The sequence below is a fragment of the Python bivittatus genome, unplaced genomic scaffold, assembly GCF_059951505.1.
Source record: "Python bivittatus isolate LINGU-HERP-01145 unplaced genomic scaffold, Pbiv_v1 ctg000980_np1212, whole genome shotgun sequence".
NCBI classification, from domain to species: Eukaryota; Metazoa; Chordata; class Lepidosauria; order Squamata; family Pythonidae; genus Python; species Python bivittatus.
The window spans coordinates 27,992,786-28,009,640 of NW_028277125.1; the positions used below are offsets into that span (position 1 = coordinate 27,992,786).

Genomic DNA, 16,855 nt, shown 5'->3' on the forward strand with positions numbered 1-16,855 from the left:
ACAATATACTAAGATCTGAGCCATTTAAAAAAAAACAATTATTTTAGATTTAGATTTAATTAAAGTATTGTTGGTTTGGGTGTGTCAGATGCTATGATTGATTGATCAAACTCCTCCCCCTCCCTCCCTCCCTCCCTCCCTCCCTCCCTCCCTCCCTCCCTCCCTCCCTCTCTCTCTCTCACACACACACACACACACACACACACAGAATTTGGGTTAAGAAACTTGCTAAAATTTAATGTGGCTTATTTGGTTTTGGCTTAACACATTGTGTGAACTGCACCACAGTACTGAAGTCATAGAATTATGGAAATTAAGGGTTGGAAGGGAATTTGGGCATCATCTAGTCCATTCCCTCGCGCAGTGGAGAAATCTTAGGCTTATTTTGCCAATATGCTTTTATAAGGGTTCTCACAAAAAATGTATCTAGCATAGCTATAGCAAGTAAAATACCAACATTAATGTAATTTGTGACATTCCATATATAAACTGGAATGTTTATAACTGGTTCTGTTATAAAATTCTTGTAAACCATACACACACACACGCACATATACATATGCTTGTGTGTGTTTGTGTTTATGTGTATATATCAGATTTTTGATGTGTTGATTGACTATATTAACATTAAATTTTGGTTCCCCCACTGACACATTTCTTTAATTAGATGGGAAATCTAATACCTGGAGTATTAGGCTTGGACAGTTGCTGCTGTCAGCCAAAAAGAAAGAAGCTGCCACTTTCTATGAAACTTTGAGAACTGTCCGAGCAGAACAGATAGTTCCTCTTTCAGCAGCAAGTTTTGAAAGGGGCTCCTACCAACGAGGATATGAATATATTATCAGGTATATTTTTAATATATTTAATAACTGAAGCTATTAATTTTTTTTCTGCATATTTTTCAAAAAACTAATGTTAGGTTGTTTTAATGTATTTCTGATATACTGTATTTTTTCTTAACCATCTTTCTTCTGACCATTGGAAGACTCAACAGTGTCTTCCACTGGTCAGCACTGGTCTTTAAAACAGTGAGTGTTTTAAATAGTCCTGGGACAAAAAAACCATTGGGTCATATTTGCAGTAAAACACCAGATATATAAATAAAAATAATGAATTTGAAATTTTGTGATTCCCTTGTCTTGGGCAAATCTGTATAAACATTTAAAGGTTGAGATTTCTGACGAATTAGTGTTGTGAAGCTTCCCCATTGTACAGACTCTGAATGGTAGGGGATGTAAGCAATATAGTGTATATTGTGTATTTTGAGTATTCAAAATCTCCTTGAATATATTATCTTGGTAGCTTGTATAACAGTGTGACTAATCCATTTTTCTGTTCATGGAGTTATCGTATTTGGGGAACACAAACTGAATCATCTGTTCCATAGTTGGCAACACTAAATTCAACAGGGAATTTCAGGATGTTTAGACACATCGGTAGTTCTCCGAAAAATACTATTACCAGAATGAGCTCTTCTTAATCTTAAAAAAATAGGATTTTTAAAGAATGTGGTATTTTAATATCATTTTTCCCATTAAAATATTTTTTTAAAAAAAGAAGAATGGAACTATCTTTGTATACATTGAAATGGCAGGATGGTAAAATTACAAGGGAAACTCTAAAGTCTGTAGCTATCTGATTGCTATTTTAATAGATAAATGTTCTTAAATCATAGGTTACATATGCTTTGTGAGCTGGAGCACAGTGTTGGATCCCTACTTCAAAAGCCTGATAATTACTATGGTAAAGATTCTTTGAACTGGCATGCTCGTTTAGAAATGACACAGGACTCGTACAGAGCTAAAGAGCCAATCCTGGCACTTAGAAGGGCTTTGCTTGGGCTTGCCAAAAGGTGAACTCTGCCATGGAACTTTCTTCCTCCCTCCCTCTTTCTCTTTTTATGATGTGAATTGCAAATTAAAATGGACTGAAATGTAGTTATGAAAGGGAAGTATCAGTACCAGTTACTTTTATACAAAAGTATAATTCCTTTTACAAAAGGAAAATTGTTTTCTAAAAAGAGCTCAGAAGGGTTACATGATCTTGATTTTGCAACAGTTTTGTGAAATGATACTTTAAATAATAGATAGCAAGCTTCATAGCTGACTGGAGATTTAGATACAGGTTTGCTATCAGATTGGCTTTCTAAGCTATGTTTAATTCATATACTCTAATCAATTAAACTTGTGTAGGTAGGTGTGTTAAGTTAACATTTGTCAGCATCAGAGAACCAGTTCGGTGTAGTGGCTAAGGTACTGAGCTAGAAACCAGGAGACTATGAGTTTTAGGGCTCTCTTAGGCATGAAAACTGGGTGGCTTTGGGTTAGTCACTCTCTCAGCTCAACCTACCTCACAGAGTTGTTGTGGTCAAAATAGGTGAGAATATTAGGTATGTACACTGCTTTGAATCAACAAAAAAATAAAAGTGAGGAAAAGTACTGTATAATAATAAATAAATAAAATCTGTGAGATACAGAGACAGCTATCCAGTATCTAAATGGGCCAAAATCTATGCTGTTTTTGTAAGTTATGCTTTTATTATAACAACATAAGAACATCCTACTATAAGAAACCAAGGGGCTATCTAATCTGACAGTTGTTTTGCCATCATGGGCAACCATGCCTGTGGAAAACAAATGAATAGGTAACACAAGATTTTATTTGTTGTTCCTTTCTAGCAACTGGGAATTTCCTCTGATTCTATTCTAATGCCCTTTTAAAGCCATCTAAGCTGATGGCAGTGAATGAAACCATGCTATTTTATGAATCATGAGAATTAAAGAGAAGAATATTCCCTGTCAGCTATTAGTATACAACCCAGTCTTTTACAAATGGTAATGGAAGCTTGAAAAAAAGCAAAATTAAAATGATAAGAAATAAGAATACTACATGAAATGCTATCAAACCAAAATTATATATGCTTACTTGGATTTTCAAGCATACCAAGTTCACTTTAATTCCTGCTGAAACAAAGCCGTGCATAATATTCTAAATTAGTAGGTTAAGGTCCCGCCAATTTCACAGTGATAGCACTATATAGAAAGTCATACTAACATGAATAATATTGCAAGCTAAGTAGATTCCTGATAAATAGCTCATATGGAAACTACAAAGGGGTCAACTTTTTGTAGCTTATTTCAAAGCATTAGTTTGAATTAGTCTCTACTGAAGACTGTAGAATTTGTTCTTTGGCACAATTATGGAGTGTCGTAAGTGTCTCACTGTATTTTTGACAATGTATATTACTACAGAGAGGATTATAGTGAGCAAATGGGAGAATGTTGGCTCCAAAGTGCCAGAGTAGCCCGTAAAGCTGGCCATCACCAAACAGCTTATAATGCTCTCCTCAATGCTGGAGAATCCAAATTATCTGAACTTTATGTGGAAAGAGCAAAATGGCTATGGTCAAAGGTAAATATGATAAAATGTTACTCCCTCTATTTTTTAATTTTCAGCATATATTATTGGACAACACTTAAGCTTGTTCATCCTGATTTAAATGAAATATAGTCAGAAAAAATATTTTGTAGTGTTGAATATTACAGTTTAAATATTTGTGTTACAGAAGGTTGTTCTCTAAAGCAAAATAGTATTTAGATGAGAGTATGTTATAGACTCTTTACAAAGTGGCAGTGTTCCTTTTTTTATATGATTTTATTACAAATGTTGATTATAATAGTAAAATCTAATACAAACTAAATTTAAAGAGAAGAGAAAGGAAAAAAGAGAAAAGAAAAAAGAATGTAATATTGGAAGAGAAAAGAAATATATAAAGAAGTGACTTCCAACCTTCATCACAAGTTTACAATTATTTCTTCACTCCATATCTCATCCCTATCTATAGACAAGTCCATAAAGCATCATCTTTAGTCAGCAAAAGTACATAAATGGTTGCCAGAAGCAACAACGTATCTTGTTTTAACCTTGATCAAATAAACCAACTTTATATTCCTTGCTTTTACTTCTAATATCTTAATTTTTAGTTTATTCAAATATTGTTATTGGATTTGATTTCTCCTCTTCTTTGTCCCATCACACAGAGTATTTCAAGGCTTTAACAAGTCTCTTTTGTAAGTCCAGTAGGAAAAAATTGTTCAGGTCACTCTCTTGGTTCATCATTTGTATTTGTCAGGTTCAGCCCAAGAATCACATGAGAGAGTCTGGAAATCAGCTCAGCTTCTTTATTAGCTTGCACCTAATAGACAGAATCTTGCCAGACTAACTCTAATTCCCCAATGAGAGCAACTCTAACTACCAAGCCCTTAGGGAGGGGCCAGTCTCTTCCTCCTTACTTTCACACAGTCCAGCCGGGGGCTGAGGACATGCTTGGAATGTCACTCCCCCTCCCTGTAACCTTGAAGCTCCCTTCCAGAATCCTCCCCGCTCATGCCTTCCATCACAGTATTCCCCTTTTGAATTTTAAAAGTATCAGCCAATTTCTTTTGTAGAACCAATGAAACATCCTTTAACAAGTCATTATCTTGGCCTGTCAGTTGTAAATCTACTTTCAATACCATCTCTATCTTGTCAGCTAATTTTTTTTCTGCATCTGTCATTTCTTCAATAACATCTTTTGGACATACAGTGGGGCAAAAAAGTATTTAGTCAGCCACCAATTGTGCAAGTTCTCCCACTTAAAAAGATGAGAGAGGCCTGTAATTTTCATCATAGGTATACCTCAACTATGAGAGACAAAATGGGGAAAAAATCCAGAAAATCACATTGTCTGATTTTTAAAGAATTTATTTGCAAATCATGGTGGAAAATAAGTATTTGGTCAATATCAAAAGTTCATCTCAATACTTTGTTATATATCCTTTGTTGGCAATGACAGAGGTCAAACATTTTCTGTAAGTCTTCACAAGGTTTTCACACACTGTTGCTGGTATTTTGGCCCATTCCTCCATGCAGATCTCCTCTAGAGCAGTGATGTTTTGGGGCTGTCGCTGGGCAACACGGACTTTCAACTCCCTCCAAAGGTTTTCCATGGGGTTGAGATCTGGAGACTGGCTAGGCCACTCCAGGACCTTGAAATGCTTCTTACGAAGCCACTCCTTCATTGCCTGGGCAGTGTGTTTGGGATCATTGTCATGCTGAAAGACCCAGCCACGTTTCATCTTCAGTGCCCTTGCTGATGGAAGGAGGTGTTCACTCAAAATCTCACAATACATGGCCCCATTCATTCTTTCCTTTACCCAGATCAGTCGTCCTTGTCCCTTTGCAGAAAAACAGCCCCAAAGCATGATGTTTCCACCCCCATGCTTCACAGTAGGTATGGTGTTCTTTGGATGCAACTCAGCATTCTCTCTCCTCCAAACACGACCAGTTGAGTTTAGACCAAAACGTTCTACTTTGGTTTCATCTGACCATATAACATTCTCCCAATCCTCTTCTGGATCATCCAAATGCTCTCTAGCAAACTTCAGACAGGCCCGGACATGTACTGGCTTAAGCAGGGGGACACATCTGGCACTGCAGGATTTGAGTCCCTGGTGGCATAGTGTGTTACTGATGGTAGCCTTTGTTACTTTGGTCCCAGCTCTCTGCAGGTCATTCACTAGGTCCCCCCGTGTGGTTCTGGGATTTTTGCTCACCATTCTTGTGATCATTTTGACCCCACGGGGTGAGATCTTGCATGGAGCCCCAGATCGAGGGAGATTATCAGTGGTCTTGTATGTCTTCCATTTTCTAATTATTGCTCCTACAGTTGATTTCTTCACACCAAGCTGCTTGCCTATTGCAGATTCAGTCTTCCCAGCCTGGTGCAGGTCTACAATTTTGTTTCTGGTGTCCTTTGACAGCTCTTTGGTCTTGGCCATAGTGGAATTTGGAGTGTGACTGTTTGAGGTTGTGGACAGGTGTCTTTTATACTGATAATAAGGTCAAACAGGTGCCATTACTACAGGTAACAAGTGGAGGACAGAGCCCCTTAAAGAAGTAGTTACAGGTCTGTGAGAGCCAGACATCTTGCCTGTTTGTAGGTGGCCAAATACTTATTTTCCACCATGATTTGCAAATAAATTCTTTAAAAATCAGACAATGTGATTTTCTGGATTTTTTTCCCCATTTTGTCTCTCATAGTTGAGGTATACCTATGATGAAAATTACAGGCTTCTCTCATCTTTTTAAGTGGGAGAACTTGCACAATTGGTGGCTGACTAAATACTTTTTTGCCCCACTGTAGTCTATCCATAGAAGCATACATCATTGCTGACATAGTTGATATTGTGGCTATGGTTTTCTGATTCCATTCTTCAAAAGTTTCCTTTAGTATTTTCATTGTTGTAATGTTTTGCATTTTATAGGCTTGCATTTTTTTCCTCTGCCTAAAATCTTTAGTCCCCACTAGTGTCCAGTTTTTAATTTATGAAATTACTTATCTCTGTTATGTCTTCCAAAAACCAAAACAGATCTATTTCCTACAAGAAGCTGTTTGTTCTTTATAATTAATTCCAAAATCTTATTGTAAAAGTTTCAATATTCCAAATTTATCTGGACCCTTAGTCCATTTATAACTTTCTAAGATCAAAATCTGATTTATCTTTTTGCTGTTTATTTCAGATTCTTTAAGTTCTTAAGCTTAACATTAATTTTTCTTTTGTTCAGAGTTGAAGATAAACTCACCCAATGAAGACTTTTCAAAGTTGTCATTCCAAAGGTCTCCAATAGCTTTAAAATGGTTAATAGGCAATTTCCAAAAGTGATTAGAAAGATTCATTTTTATATGTGATTAATATAAAAACTATCCATAACTGTTTGTATCCTGGTATATTTATAACCTTCTGTGATAAAATTAGTAAAATGAATGCTAACTTTTTTTTTTTTTTTGCCTTTTTTTCAGGGTGAAGCTCATCAGGGTCTTATCATTCTTCAAAAGGGAGTTGAGTTATGTTTTCCAGATAGTCAAGAACTGTGTGATGCTAAAAGTAAGCTAATTCATGGGCAGGCCCTGTTGTTGGTGGGCAGATTTATGGAAGAAACAGCCAACTTTGAGAGTAATGCAGTAATGAAAAAATACAAGGTAAACACTAGAAGTGGAACATTTAAATAATGTAATTTTAAAATTCAAGCTAGACTACTTTTGTTCATGTCAGCTTTCTTTTGGGGCAATCTACATAGCCTTGTTTTTTATTTTTCTATTTTAGGATTGTATGTTACTTTGGAAAAGCATAACCCTAGAAGGAGCTTATAAATTCCTGAAATAATAATTAACTCGTGCAACTAAATTTTAATTATAATTATAAATAAAATCTTACCCCATTTTTTTTCCCCCAGGATGTCACCACTTGCTTGCCAGAATGGGAGAATGGGCACTTTTATCTTGCTAAATACTATGATAAAGTGATGCCTACAGTAACAGAGAACAAGATGGAAAAACAGGGAGACCTGATTAAATACATTGTTATTCATTTTGGAAGGTTAGTTCAATAAATGCATATAGTGATCTTTGTTTATGTTCATTTATTTCTTCCGTCTCTTTCCCTTCTTTTAGATATTCTTTTTTTAGATATTTATTAACATATTGTGGAATGACTAGAACTGTGCCAGTTTAAGAGTGAGGGAACTGGCATCCCTCTCCTTGCTGTTGAATGCCAACATCAGTGTGCAGGGCCAGTGGCCGTAGGCCAACAACAGATGGTTCTGATTTAAAGAGCAATTTGGATGTTTTAACATTTTTATTTAAATTAATGAGTAAACAAAAGAAGCTAAAAAAAAGTATAATAAAGCGGAAATCCCTTCCAAAAAGAGTACATTAAATAACCACATTGTATGACAATATATATAAATACAGTTATAATCATAGAGGCAACATATTTCAAATATCCAAAGTCATATCTAAAAATGCTAATTCTTATAAACTATATCAATAAAATAGCAATTTTATACCATTGCACTTTCCCCTGTTCTTGGAACATATTATATAAAATGTAATTTAAAAACTCTAGTGTGAGATAAAGTAAAAACAAGCCACAGAAGAAAATAGGACATAGATAAAATATACATTTTACAAGTTGATATTTTAATTTCAGATCTTTATATTTTGGAAACCAATTCATATACCAGTCAATGCCAAGAATGTTGTCTTTGTGGCTAGACTTTGGAGCAAAAGCATATGAATATGAGAAAGGTAAGACATAAAAAAGTACTGTTTCTGCACTGGGGTTCAGGTGATATAGGTGTACGTCAGTGTTGTCCAAACTTGGCCACTTTAAGATGAGTGGACTTCAACTCCCAGAATTCCCCATACTGGCTGGGGAATTCTGGGAGTTGAAGTCCACTCATTTTAAAGTGGCCAAGTTTGGACAACACTGGTGTAAGTAAACTATCAGTTGGGTCATATGGTGTATGCGTGGTAGCTATGTGTGAATATGTAAGAAAGAGTAACAGCTGAGGTGCTTGCATGTGAGAAAGAGAGAAAGAATAACACATGTGCTAGCTGAATAAGCAGCTACCAAGTATGGCCACAGCTAATCTAATCCAGATCTAAAAAGGGAGGTATATTCTTTTTCTGTCCATTTTTAATATGTTTTTATCTAACTTTTAGAGATGTTGATTAAAATGCAGTGTTACAGTTATTAATGAACTATATTGGATAAGATGGTGTTTTCTGGAACTCAGGGAAATGGCTTGTATGAAATTAAGTTATTCCACACAGGGATATGGTTGGAGAAAATGTGGGTGTTCTGTGTTCTTATGGGTGTTCACATAGAATTGCAACACACAGCTGCAGAATAAAAGATAAAGAAGGGTGATTGCTTAAATGTAGATATCAAAAAAGGCATTTTGGAAATCTGTTTGATTAGGAATTGCGTATGTGATTCTTTTTTCCATGAAATAAAATACTGGTGTGCATTGCTTTGTCTAGCTGGTCGCCATGATCGTGCACAAATGAAAAATGACTTGGCTAAAATCAACAAAGTGATTACAGAGCATACACAGGTCTTGGCTCCTTATCAGTTTTTGACAGCTTTCTCTCAGCTGATTTCCCGAATCTGCCATTCACACGATGAGGTCTTCCTTGTTCTTATGGCAATCATTGCTAAGGTTTTTCTAGCCTACCCTCAACAAGCGATGTGGATGATGGCTGCTGTATCTAAGGTAACTTCATAAATGTAGTTCCATTTTTGTTTTAGCTAAAAGTTCCCCCTGCAGACAATACTAAAACAATTTAACTTTTACACTTGTAGAGATGTTGCTTTCTTGAAATGTTCCATGTGAGCAGAAGGTTTATGTGTATCCCAGGTATTGGATCAAGGATATTATCCAGAATGAGTGAAGAAAATCATGTAATTATGATATTCTTTATTTTCAATAGACCCCTGCAGGTGTTGAACCTACACATGTAAAACGTGGTGGGAGTGAAGGTGTGTATGTAACAGCCACCTTGTCTGCCATAATGTTCCCCCAAGGGCCACATCTGAACTGAGATACATAGCTATGAGGAAAAAGAGCTGCTCAGTTGTTGTGTTTTTATTTTGTTTTTTTGTTTGTTTTTGGGTGGTGTGAGACTCACATGAGATTTATGTTAATGCCTTTTAGGTCAATTTTCTTTGTCAAGCTTTTAACTTCTGCTGAATTTATTTTGATGCAGTTGTTTTTGTTGTAATTGTGTGCATGTGTCTGTGCGTATGTAATGTTGTGTGTGATTGCCAGCTGCTCTGAAAATTTTGATTTGAAGGATAAATTGAAACACAGTAAATAGAACTTTTTGCCTTTTTGCAGTCATCCTATCCAATGCGGGCAACAAGATGCAAAGAAATCTTAAACAAGGCTATTAATATGAAGGCATCTTTGGGCAAGTTTATTGTGGATGCAGCTCGCCTGACGGATAAACTCCTAGAACTTTGTAATAAATCGGTAATGCATATTCTGCACAAAACTATTTTGTTTTCTATAATTTAGCATTCCTGATAGATTCAGATGTTCATTTTGTGAAAGTAGATTATTCATTCTAGTGTGCTCTTTATTATAATCTACAAATAAGTTACATTCTTTGTTAAATGGGACAGTAAAATATTATAAAGGATTGGATTTAGACTTGTTCATGCCATAGATTTCAGTGGATTTGAAAACATAACCAAATTAGAATTTGTTGAGTTAAATCTAAACTAAATCTAAACTAAGACCATCAACATAATTGCTCTTAAATGTGCTTTAGGTAATTAAAAGAGGCAACTATTGGCCACTTATAATCAAAGCATATTGTGATATCCAGCTAGCATTCTTGCAGTCACAAAGGGAATCACCAAAAGAATGGTGAGCAGAGAGATTTTTCAGTGCGAACTCCTCCCCTTTTGCAAAGTGCAATTTTTTCTGGAACAGATTTTGTGATTTTTCTAGTTTCTGGCTTTTTTTTTTGAAGTACAATTAAAATATGAGAACAGTTGTTACCTACTGCTTCACAGAAAATATGCCTTTTTTTCTATCAAAAAATGGCATAATTGCCTGCATTCCAAGCTTTCATACTCAAAACCAATGTTTTTCATGCCCCCATAAATTAAAGGATTAAGATGTCACATATCTAGTTTTTTAAAATAAAATTTCAACTGTTTAACATAACACTTCTATTGTATTGTTCTGAAGCATACCAAGTATTGACACATAAAATTCCAGTGCAAAATTAATTCCCTGCTTTGTGGTGATTGCCTTCATTTGGTTTTAAGATCCTTCTGTAACCGTGGAATATCATTTTATTTTTTCCCATCTTTCTAAATAATTGTCTCCTCTTCTTTTCTGGCTAACTTCTTGACAGTCATCACCATCATACTACTATGATAGGTTAATGGCAATGCCTATGCACAAAAGTTTGTAACTGATTGGGACCTAGTAAAGGAATATGACCAGATGTTTTTATTCTTCAGTCATTTGGCTTAATTAGGTCAGATTTAGGTTTATTATACACCTATGCAATAGGTAGCTCCTGGATTCATCTAAAGACTAACTGTCAGGGATTCATCCAGGACACTATGAAAAAGAGTCGGGGAGAAGGGATAATAGCTGAAAATTGTACCACCTTCCCATGGATAGACACATTTTATCAGCTGAGGGACACTAGTTGGGTAGCAGTCATTTATTATCAAGAGGTTAGAACACTTGGAACATTTTAGTAGATTTGTTCAAATTTATTACTACCTTATTCAGGTTAGTTCAGCACTACCCTGCATTTGTTTTATAGGACTGAAATTAGATCCTAAATTAAGTAAGGATGAGCTTGAAAAAAGTATATGAATATTAAAATTACATTAAAAGTTAAGATAATTATATACTTTAATATTTGCATTTGATTACTATTCTTAATTTTTTTTTCAGGTCGATGGAAACACCTCCACTTTAAGCATGGCTATTCATTTCAAAAATCTCAAGAGGCTGGTAGAAGACCAAACATTTAGTCAGATTCTTATTCCTTTGCAATCTGTAATGATACCAACTCTCCCTTCAGTTCCTGGAACACATTCCAATCATGATCCATTTCCTGGATGTTGGGCTTACATTGAAAGTTTTAGTGATACAGTTAGTATCTATTCATCCTTGTTTGTTTGTTTGTTCAATTTATAAAGCTGCCCATCTCACAAATGTGACTCTGGGCAGCTCACAATAATTAAAAACAACGTCAAGAATAATAAAGAAATGAAAATAAATGCAAATAAAAACAAATGTACAAAGCCATACTAAAACCATTATTAAAAACCATATTAAAACACAAAAACTTAGTCACAATCCACAGTAGAGTACAATCCATCACATTCAGTATAGCCAATGAGCAGATCCCCAACTGCAGTGGCAAAAGCATGTCTTCAGAGCCTTCCAAAAGACCAGTAGGGTATCGGCCAATCTAAGCTCCAGGGGGATGATGTTCCAAAGGGCGAGCACCATGGTAGAAAAGGCTCTTAAACTTACTTGCATTTTTATACCTGGACCTAAATTTACTTTCCCAAGCAAATAATGTTTCTCTTGGTTTCCAGAGTGAAATGGAAAAATGAAATCAAGTCTTTAAAATAAATTATTTATTTCTTAGCTTTATATCCTGCCTTTTCTTCAGGACCTCAAGGCAGCATTTTTTCCTCACAATAGCAACAACCTTATGAGCTATGTTGGCTGAGACAGTGTGAAAGAACTGTGTCTCTCTTTTACTGTAGGTTGAAATCCTTCCATCTCTTCAGAAACCCAAGAAGATTACTTTAAAAGGTTCCGATGGGAAATCCTATATCATGATGTGTAAGCCTAAAGATGATCTTAGAAAAGACTGTCGACTAATGGAGTTCAATTCCCTCATAAATAAGGTTAATTTCTAAATGTGTTTCTGAATATGTTGCAAACCTGGCTGCTGATAGTCCACCAAATGTTTTCTTAGCTTCAGACTTATCAGTAAGAATGTTTGTATATAATGGTTAACCAGAATTGATTAACAGAAATATGCTTGCTTGGAGTTCATCTTACTTCCTGCCCCTAGTGTAAGCAGTGTGGCTTATCAATCACCCATGACTTGCTTGTTGTTAAAAATATTACCCATATTCAAGGGAAGAGACACTTTCTTGCCACAGCCCATAAACTGATACAAAGCCTGCTTTTGTAATCTTCCTAGACCACTACTTCATGCTTCTCTGCCCACTCCTCAAATTATAATTTACTTCTCCACTACTTAGAAGTCTTGTTTTATGTGTGCGTAAAATGATAAGGATCTATGTGCTGGATCCAACCCACTGTCAAAATGAAGGGAACAATACAGCTAATAACTAGTTTAAATGTAATGCTAAGTATATGGTGGCATTGTGTTCACTTGTAACCATGTAGGCTTGTAGGTATCTATGATGACATTCAATTATAAGTTTGGAACACCAAATATCTATGGTTTCATTAATTTCCATATTGCCATATTAATGCCGCCAGTGTTGTTGATTGCCAGTTTTAATATGCCTTCTATACATGACCATAAAGAAAGGAGGGCAAGGGAAATTTAAAACATGTTAAAGAGTTGAGGAGGTTTTCCAGTTTTAATCAAACCTGATTTAATACATTCAGTGGTGGTCTACTTTCTAAAAAATATAACATCATGTTCTTTATGAAAAGATCCCATATTATTTGTCCTTCTATATTTACCAAGTCATTTTGGTTCATGTTTGCCAAATTTTGAACAGACAGGAAAAGTGTTTTTGTTTGAAAAAAGATTCAATTATTTGGTCAAAATTTCTATTTTTTCTGTTAAAATTATTTTTGTAATTCTGTTTTAAATTCTTCAATGCTTTGATGGCCTTAAGCAGAAATATTATATATAAAATTTTTAATAATGTTGGATTGTGCATAACTAACTCCCCGAATCTTTTGGGGGGGAAATGAAGAAAGCAGTTGAAGTTTGTGCGTGTTTGCGTGTGTGCGTGTGTGTATTCTTTCTAGAAATACAAACCTTTAATTTTGGATTAGAAGAGACATTAGAATTGAATTGAAAATTAAAGGTACTGTTTTACATTAATCTTATGGAAGATGGCACGTTTCTCCCATAGTGCTTAAGAAAGGATGCAGAATCACGAAGACGAGAACTCCACATCCGAACCTATGCCGTAATACCCCTGAATGAGGAATGTGGAATCATTGAATGGGTGAACAACACTGCCGGTTTACGAAATATCCTAATCAAATTATACAAAGAAAAAGGTAAAATAATAAGGATGTAGTCTTCAAAGAGTGTGGGTAGAATAGTGAAGCAGGGGATAGGGAAGGCGGAATAGTGGATGCAGCATGATTATTTGCAACGGTCCACCAACTGTTACTGGTTATATTTGTCATAGGATATGCAGTGTAATATGTTAGTTTTTATTTTGCAGGCATCTACATGACTGGTAAAGAGCTACGTCAGTGCATCATTCCAAAGACAGCACCTTTATCTGAAAAGCTAAAAGTTTACAAAGAAACTCTACTTCCTCGGCATCCTCCAATTTTTCATGAGTGGTTTCTGAGAAAATTCCCTGATCCTACCTCATGGTCAGTCTTTTTTCCACAGTCATTAGGAATCAGGCGGTGTACAAATTTAAACAATACTGTTTTAATTACACTGCAATAGCATCTAGAATTTTAAAAGAAAATCTGATTGCCTTTATAATTTTGTTAATTCAAATACTTTAGTAATCTTCATAAATTACACATTTTTTATGTTCCTTCTGAGTGCACAAACTGTCACGTAATCAAGTTATTACAAAATGACCAAAGCGCTTCTAAAGCATCTTGAGCTTTCTGTTTTCTCTAGGTACAGTAGCAGATCAGCCTATTGTCGTTCCACGGCAGTTATGTCAATGGTTGGGTACATACTGGGTCTTGGGGACCGTCATGGAGAAAATATTCTGTTTGATTCTCTAACAGGTGAATGTGTGCATGTGGATTTCAACTGTCTGTTTAATAAGGTGAGCAGCTAAATATTAAATTTGCTTTTCTTTTAATTAAAAACTTTTTTTTATTCCAAAGTATGTTGGCAAAACAATTGCATATGGGTGAATTGCAATTAGGCCTACCTGAAGTACTCTTACAATTTTTCCAAGCAAGTTTAACTTCCAGACTTTGCAAACAACACTTCCAATACAAAAAAATGTTCTTTTAACTTCCAAGGACAAAATGAATCATTACATAAAGCACAGTCACTTCATTTGTTTAAAACTATTTCTAGACTGTCTTTAAGGGTAGAAAACCTTCCAAAATGTTCTACTACTAGGAGTGTGCTTCAGTGGGAACTGGTTTTTTTTTTTTGGAACCCAGAACAAAATCATTGTGTTCTGGAGGATCTACCAAATCATTCTGAACCACCTACATTTAGCAGAAGCAAAAGCTAGAAATCTTTAGCTGTCTCCAGTTCTCAACAAAACAAACAATGGATGAGGTGAGTAGGCCAAGGCTGGTACATATAATCTCTGTCCCATCTTCCCCTCACCAGCTCGGAAGAGTTTGTCCACCCAACTCTCCAACCCCACCATCCTCCCTTCTCTCTCCCTACCCTGAGTTGCTGATGCCAATGTCCTGATATGAGCTTATCCCATTGGCCTGCCTAGGCCTTTATTTTTCCAGCATCTTCCATCCTTCTCCTCAGTCATCACTGCTACTGAAGTACCAGCATGTCATGTTCAACTGGCCTACCTTACCCCCACTCAAGTGCCAGTGTTCTAGAGAAGCCTATCACATCACATCAGGCTGCCTGCCCCTAATTTTCCCTTCATTCAGCTGCCGATGTCTCAAAGCAGCATACTCCACTGCCCCCCAATCTTCCCAGCATCTTCCTTCTTTCCCTTCCCTATCTCTTCTCAGCTGCCAATGTCCTTTGATTCCTACCCCCCCCCTTAATTGCCAAACCACTTCTGCGTGGATTAGAACTACCCTGTTTCGTTTGATGCACAGGCCCAAACACCTGAAACATTTGTTTTGATGTAGCCACGAACCATTCAAAAGAGCTGCTCCATGCACTAAATATTTTGCACATCCCTATCCTCAATAATAAAATCACAAATACATGTTTTGTTTTTACATTTATATTACATTTAACATTGGTTCACAACAAAAGGTAATCAGCCTGTGTATACACAAATACCAAAGTAAATTGGAAAGGAGTGAAATACGCTGTATTAACATTACAATGGTATACAGTGGGGCAAAAAAGTATTTAGTCAGCCACCAATTGTGCAAGTTCTCCCACTTAAAAAGATGAGAGAGGCCTGTAATTTTCATCATAGGTATACCTCAACTATGAGAGACAAAATGAGAAAAAAAATCCAGAAAATCACATTGTCTGATTTTTAAAGAATTTATTTGCAAATCATGGTGGAAAATAAGTATTTGGTCAATATCAAAAGTTCATCTCAATACTTTGTTATATATCCTTTGTTGGCAATGACAGAGGTCAAACATTTTCTGTAAGTCTTCACAAGGTTTTCACACACTGTTGCTGGTATTTTGGCCCATTCCTCCATGCAGATCTCCTCTAGAGCAGTGATGTTTTGGGGCTGTCGCTGGGCAACACGGACTTTCAACTCCCTCCAAAGGTTTTCCATGGGGTTGAGATCTGGAGACTGGCTAGGCCACTCCAGGACCTTGAAATGCTTCTTACGAAGCCACTCCTTCGTTGCCCGGGTGGTGTGTTTGGGATCATTGTCATGCTGAAAGACTCAGCTGTCAGGTTCAGCCTGCACCGCACGCCTAGGAACTTGCCCAGCCGCACTTTAGTCAATTTCACCGCTCGAGCGCTAGCACAGAAAGAGGAAATGCGAAACCGCAAGCTAACGAATGGGCCACCTGGCGCCACTTCACTAATCTGGAGCGGATGCATTGTGTTAACGCCAGAGGGCCGCGGGCGCTATAGACAAAGGAAAGAGCCGCGGAATTGAGGAAGAGATCAGCGCGGGAGGGGATGCTCCCGGCTGTGCTGACAGAAGCCCCAAGGAAGGCAACGACCACGCCACAGGCCACAACAATCAAAGAAACAAGAGAACTGGGCTGAACCTGCCATTCCAGTAGAAGGGGGGGGATTACAGGGGGCAATCTGCAATCTAATTTGTTATATGTAACCTAGCAACAGGGCCCACGGGGGGATTGAGACAACTATAAAGGAGTAATGTAAATGTACCAAGCCAGTCCTGGCTTTGCTTGTGACTGCTACGTTACGCATGAGTAAACCTCTTGTGAACCACACGTGTCACAGGAGTTTCTCTGTCGAATGGGGCAAACCTTACACCAGCCACGTTTCATACTCAATGCCCTTGCTGATGGAAGGAGGTGTTGACTCAAAATCTCACGATACATGGCCCCATTCATTCTTTCCTTTACACAGATCAGTCATCCTGGTCCCTTTGCAGAAAAACAGCCCCAAAGCATGATGTTTCCA

The 16,855-nt window shown here is 36.6% G+C and overlaps 1 protein-coding gene and 1 long non-coding RNA gene across 2 annotated transcripts in view; one reads left to right on the top strand and one right to left on the bottom strand.

Annotated features, from left to right (window-relative positions):
- ATR (ATR checkpoint kinase) overlaps positions 1-16,855 on the top strand; it is a 56,519-nt gene that overhangs the window by 33,997 nt on the left and 5,667 nt on the right. The window contains exons 32-44 of the mRNA XM_088132425.1: positions 668-845; positions 1,676-1,852; positions 3,252-3,411; positions 6,842-7,021; positions 7,276-7,418; positions 8,031-8,128; positions 8,867-9,099; positions 9,724-9,858; positions 11,311-11,511; positions 12,138-12,281; positions 13,500-13,650; positions 13,821-13,977; positions 14,240-14,393. Coding sequence (XP_087988551.1) covers positions 668-845; positions 1,676-1,852; positions 3,252-3,411; positions 6,842-7,021; positions 7,276-7,418; positions 8,031-8,128; positions 8,867-9,099; positions 9,724-9,858; positions 11,311-11,511; positions 12,138-12,281; positions 13,500-13,650; positions 13,821-13,977; positions 14,240-14,393 — 2,111 coding nt within the window. The remainder of the gene's footprint in view (positions 1-667; positions 846-1,675; positions 1,853-3,251; positions 3,412-6,841; positions 7,022-7,275; positions 7,419-8,030; positions 8,129-8,866; positions 9,100-9,723; positions 9,859-11,310; positions 11,512-12,137; positions 12,282-13,499; positions 13,651-13,820; positions 13,978-14,239; positions 14,394-16,855) is intronic.
- The window catches only part of LOC148213560 (uncharacterized), a 52,177-nt gene that overhangs the window by 27,752 nt on the left and 7,570 nt on the right, over positions 1-16,855 (bottom strand). The window contains exon 2 of the long non-coding RNA XR_015794473.1: positions 7,257-7,348. This is a non-coding gene — a long non-coding RNA (uncharacterized LOC148213560). The remainder of the gene's footprint in view (positions 1-7,256; positions 7,349-16,855) is intronic.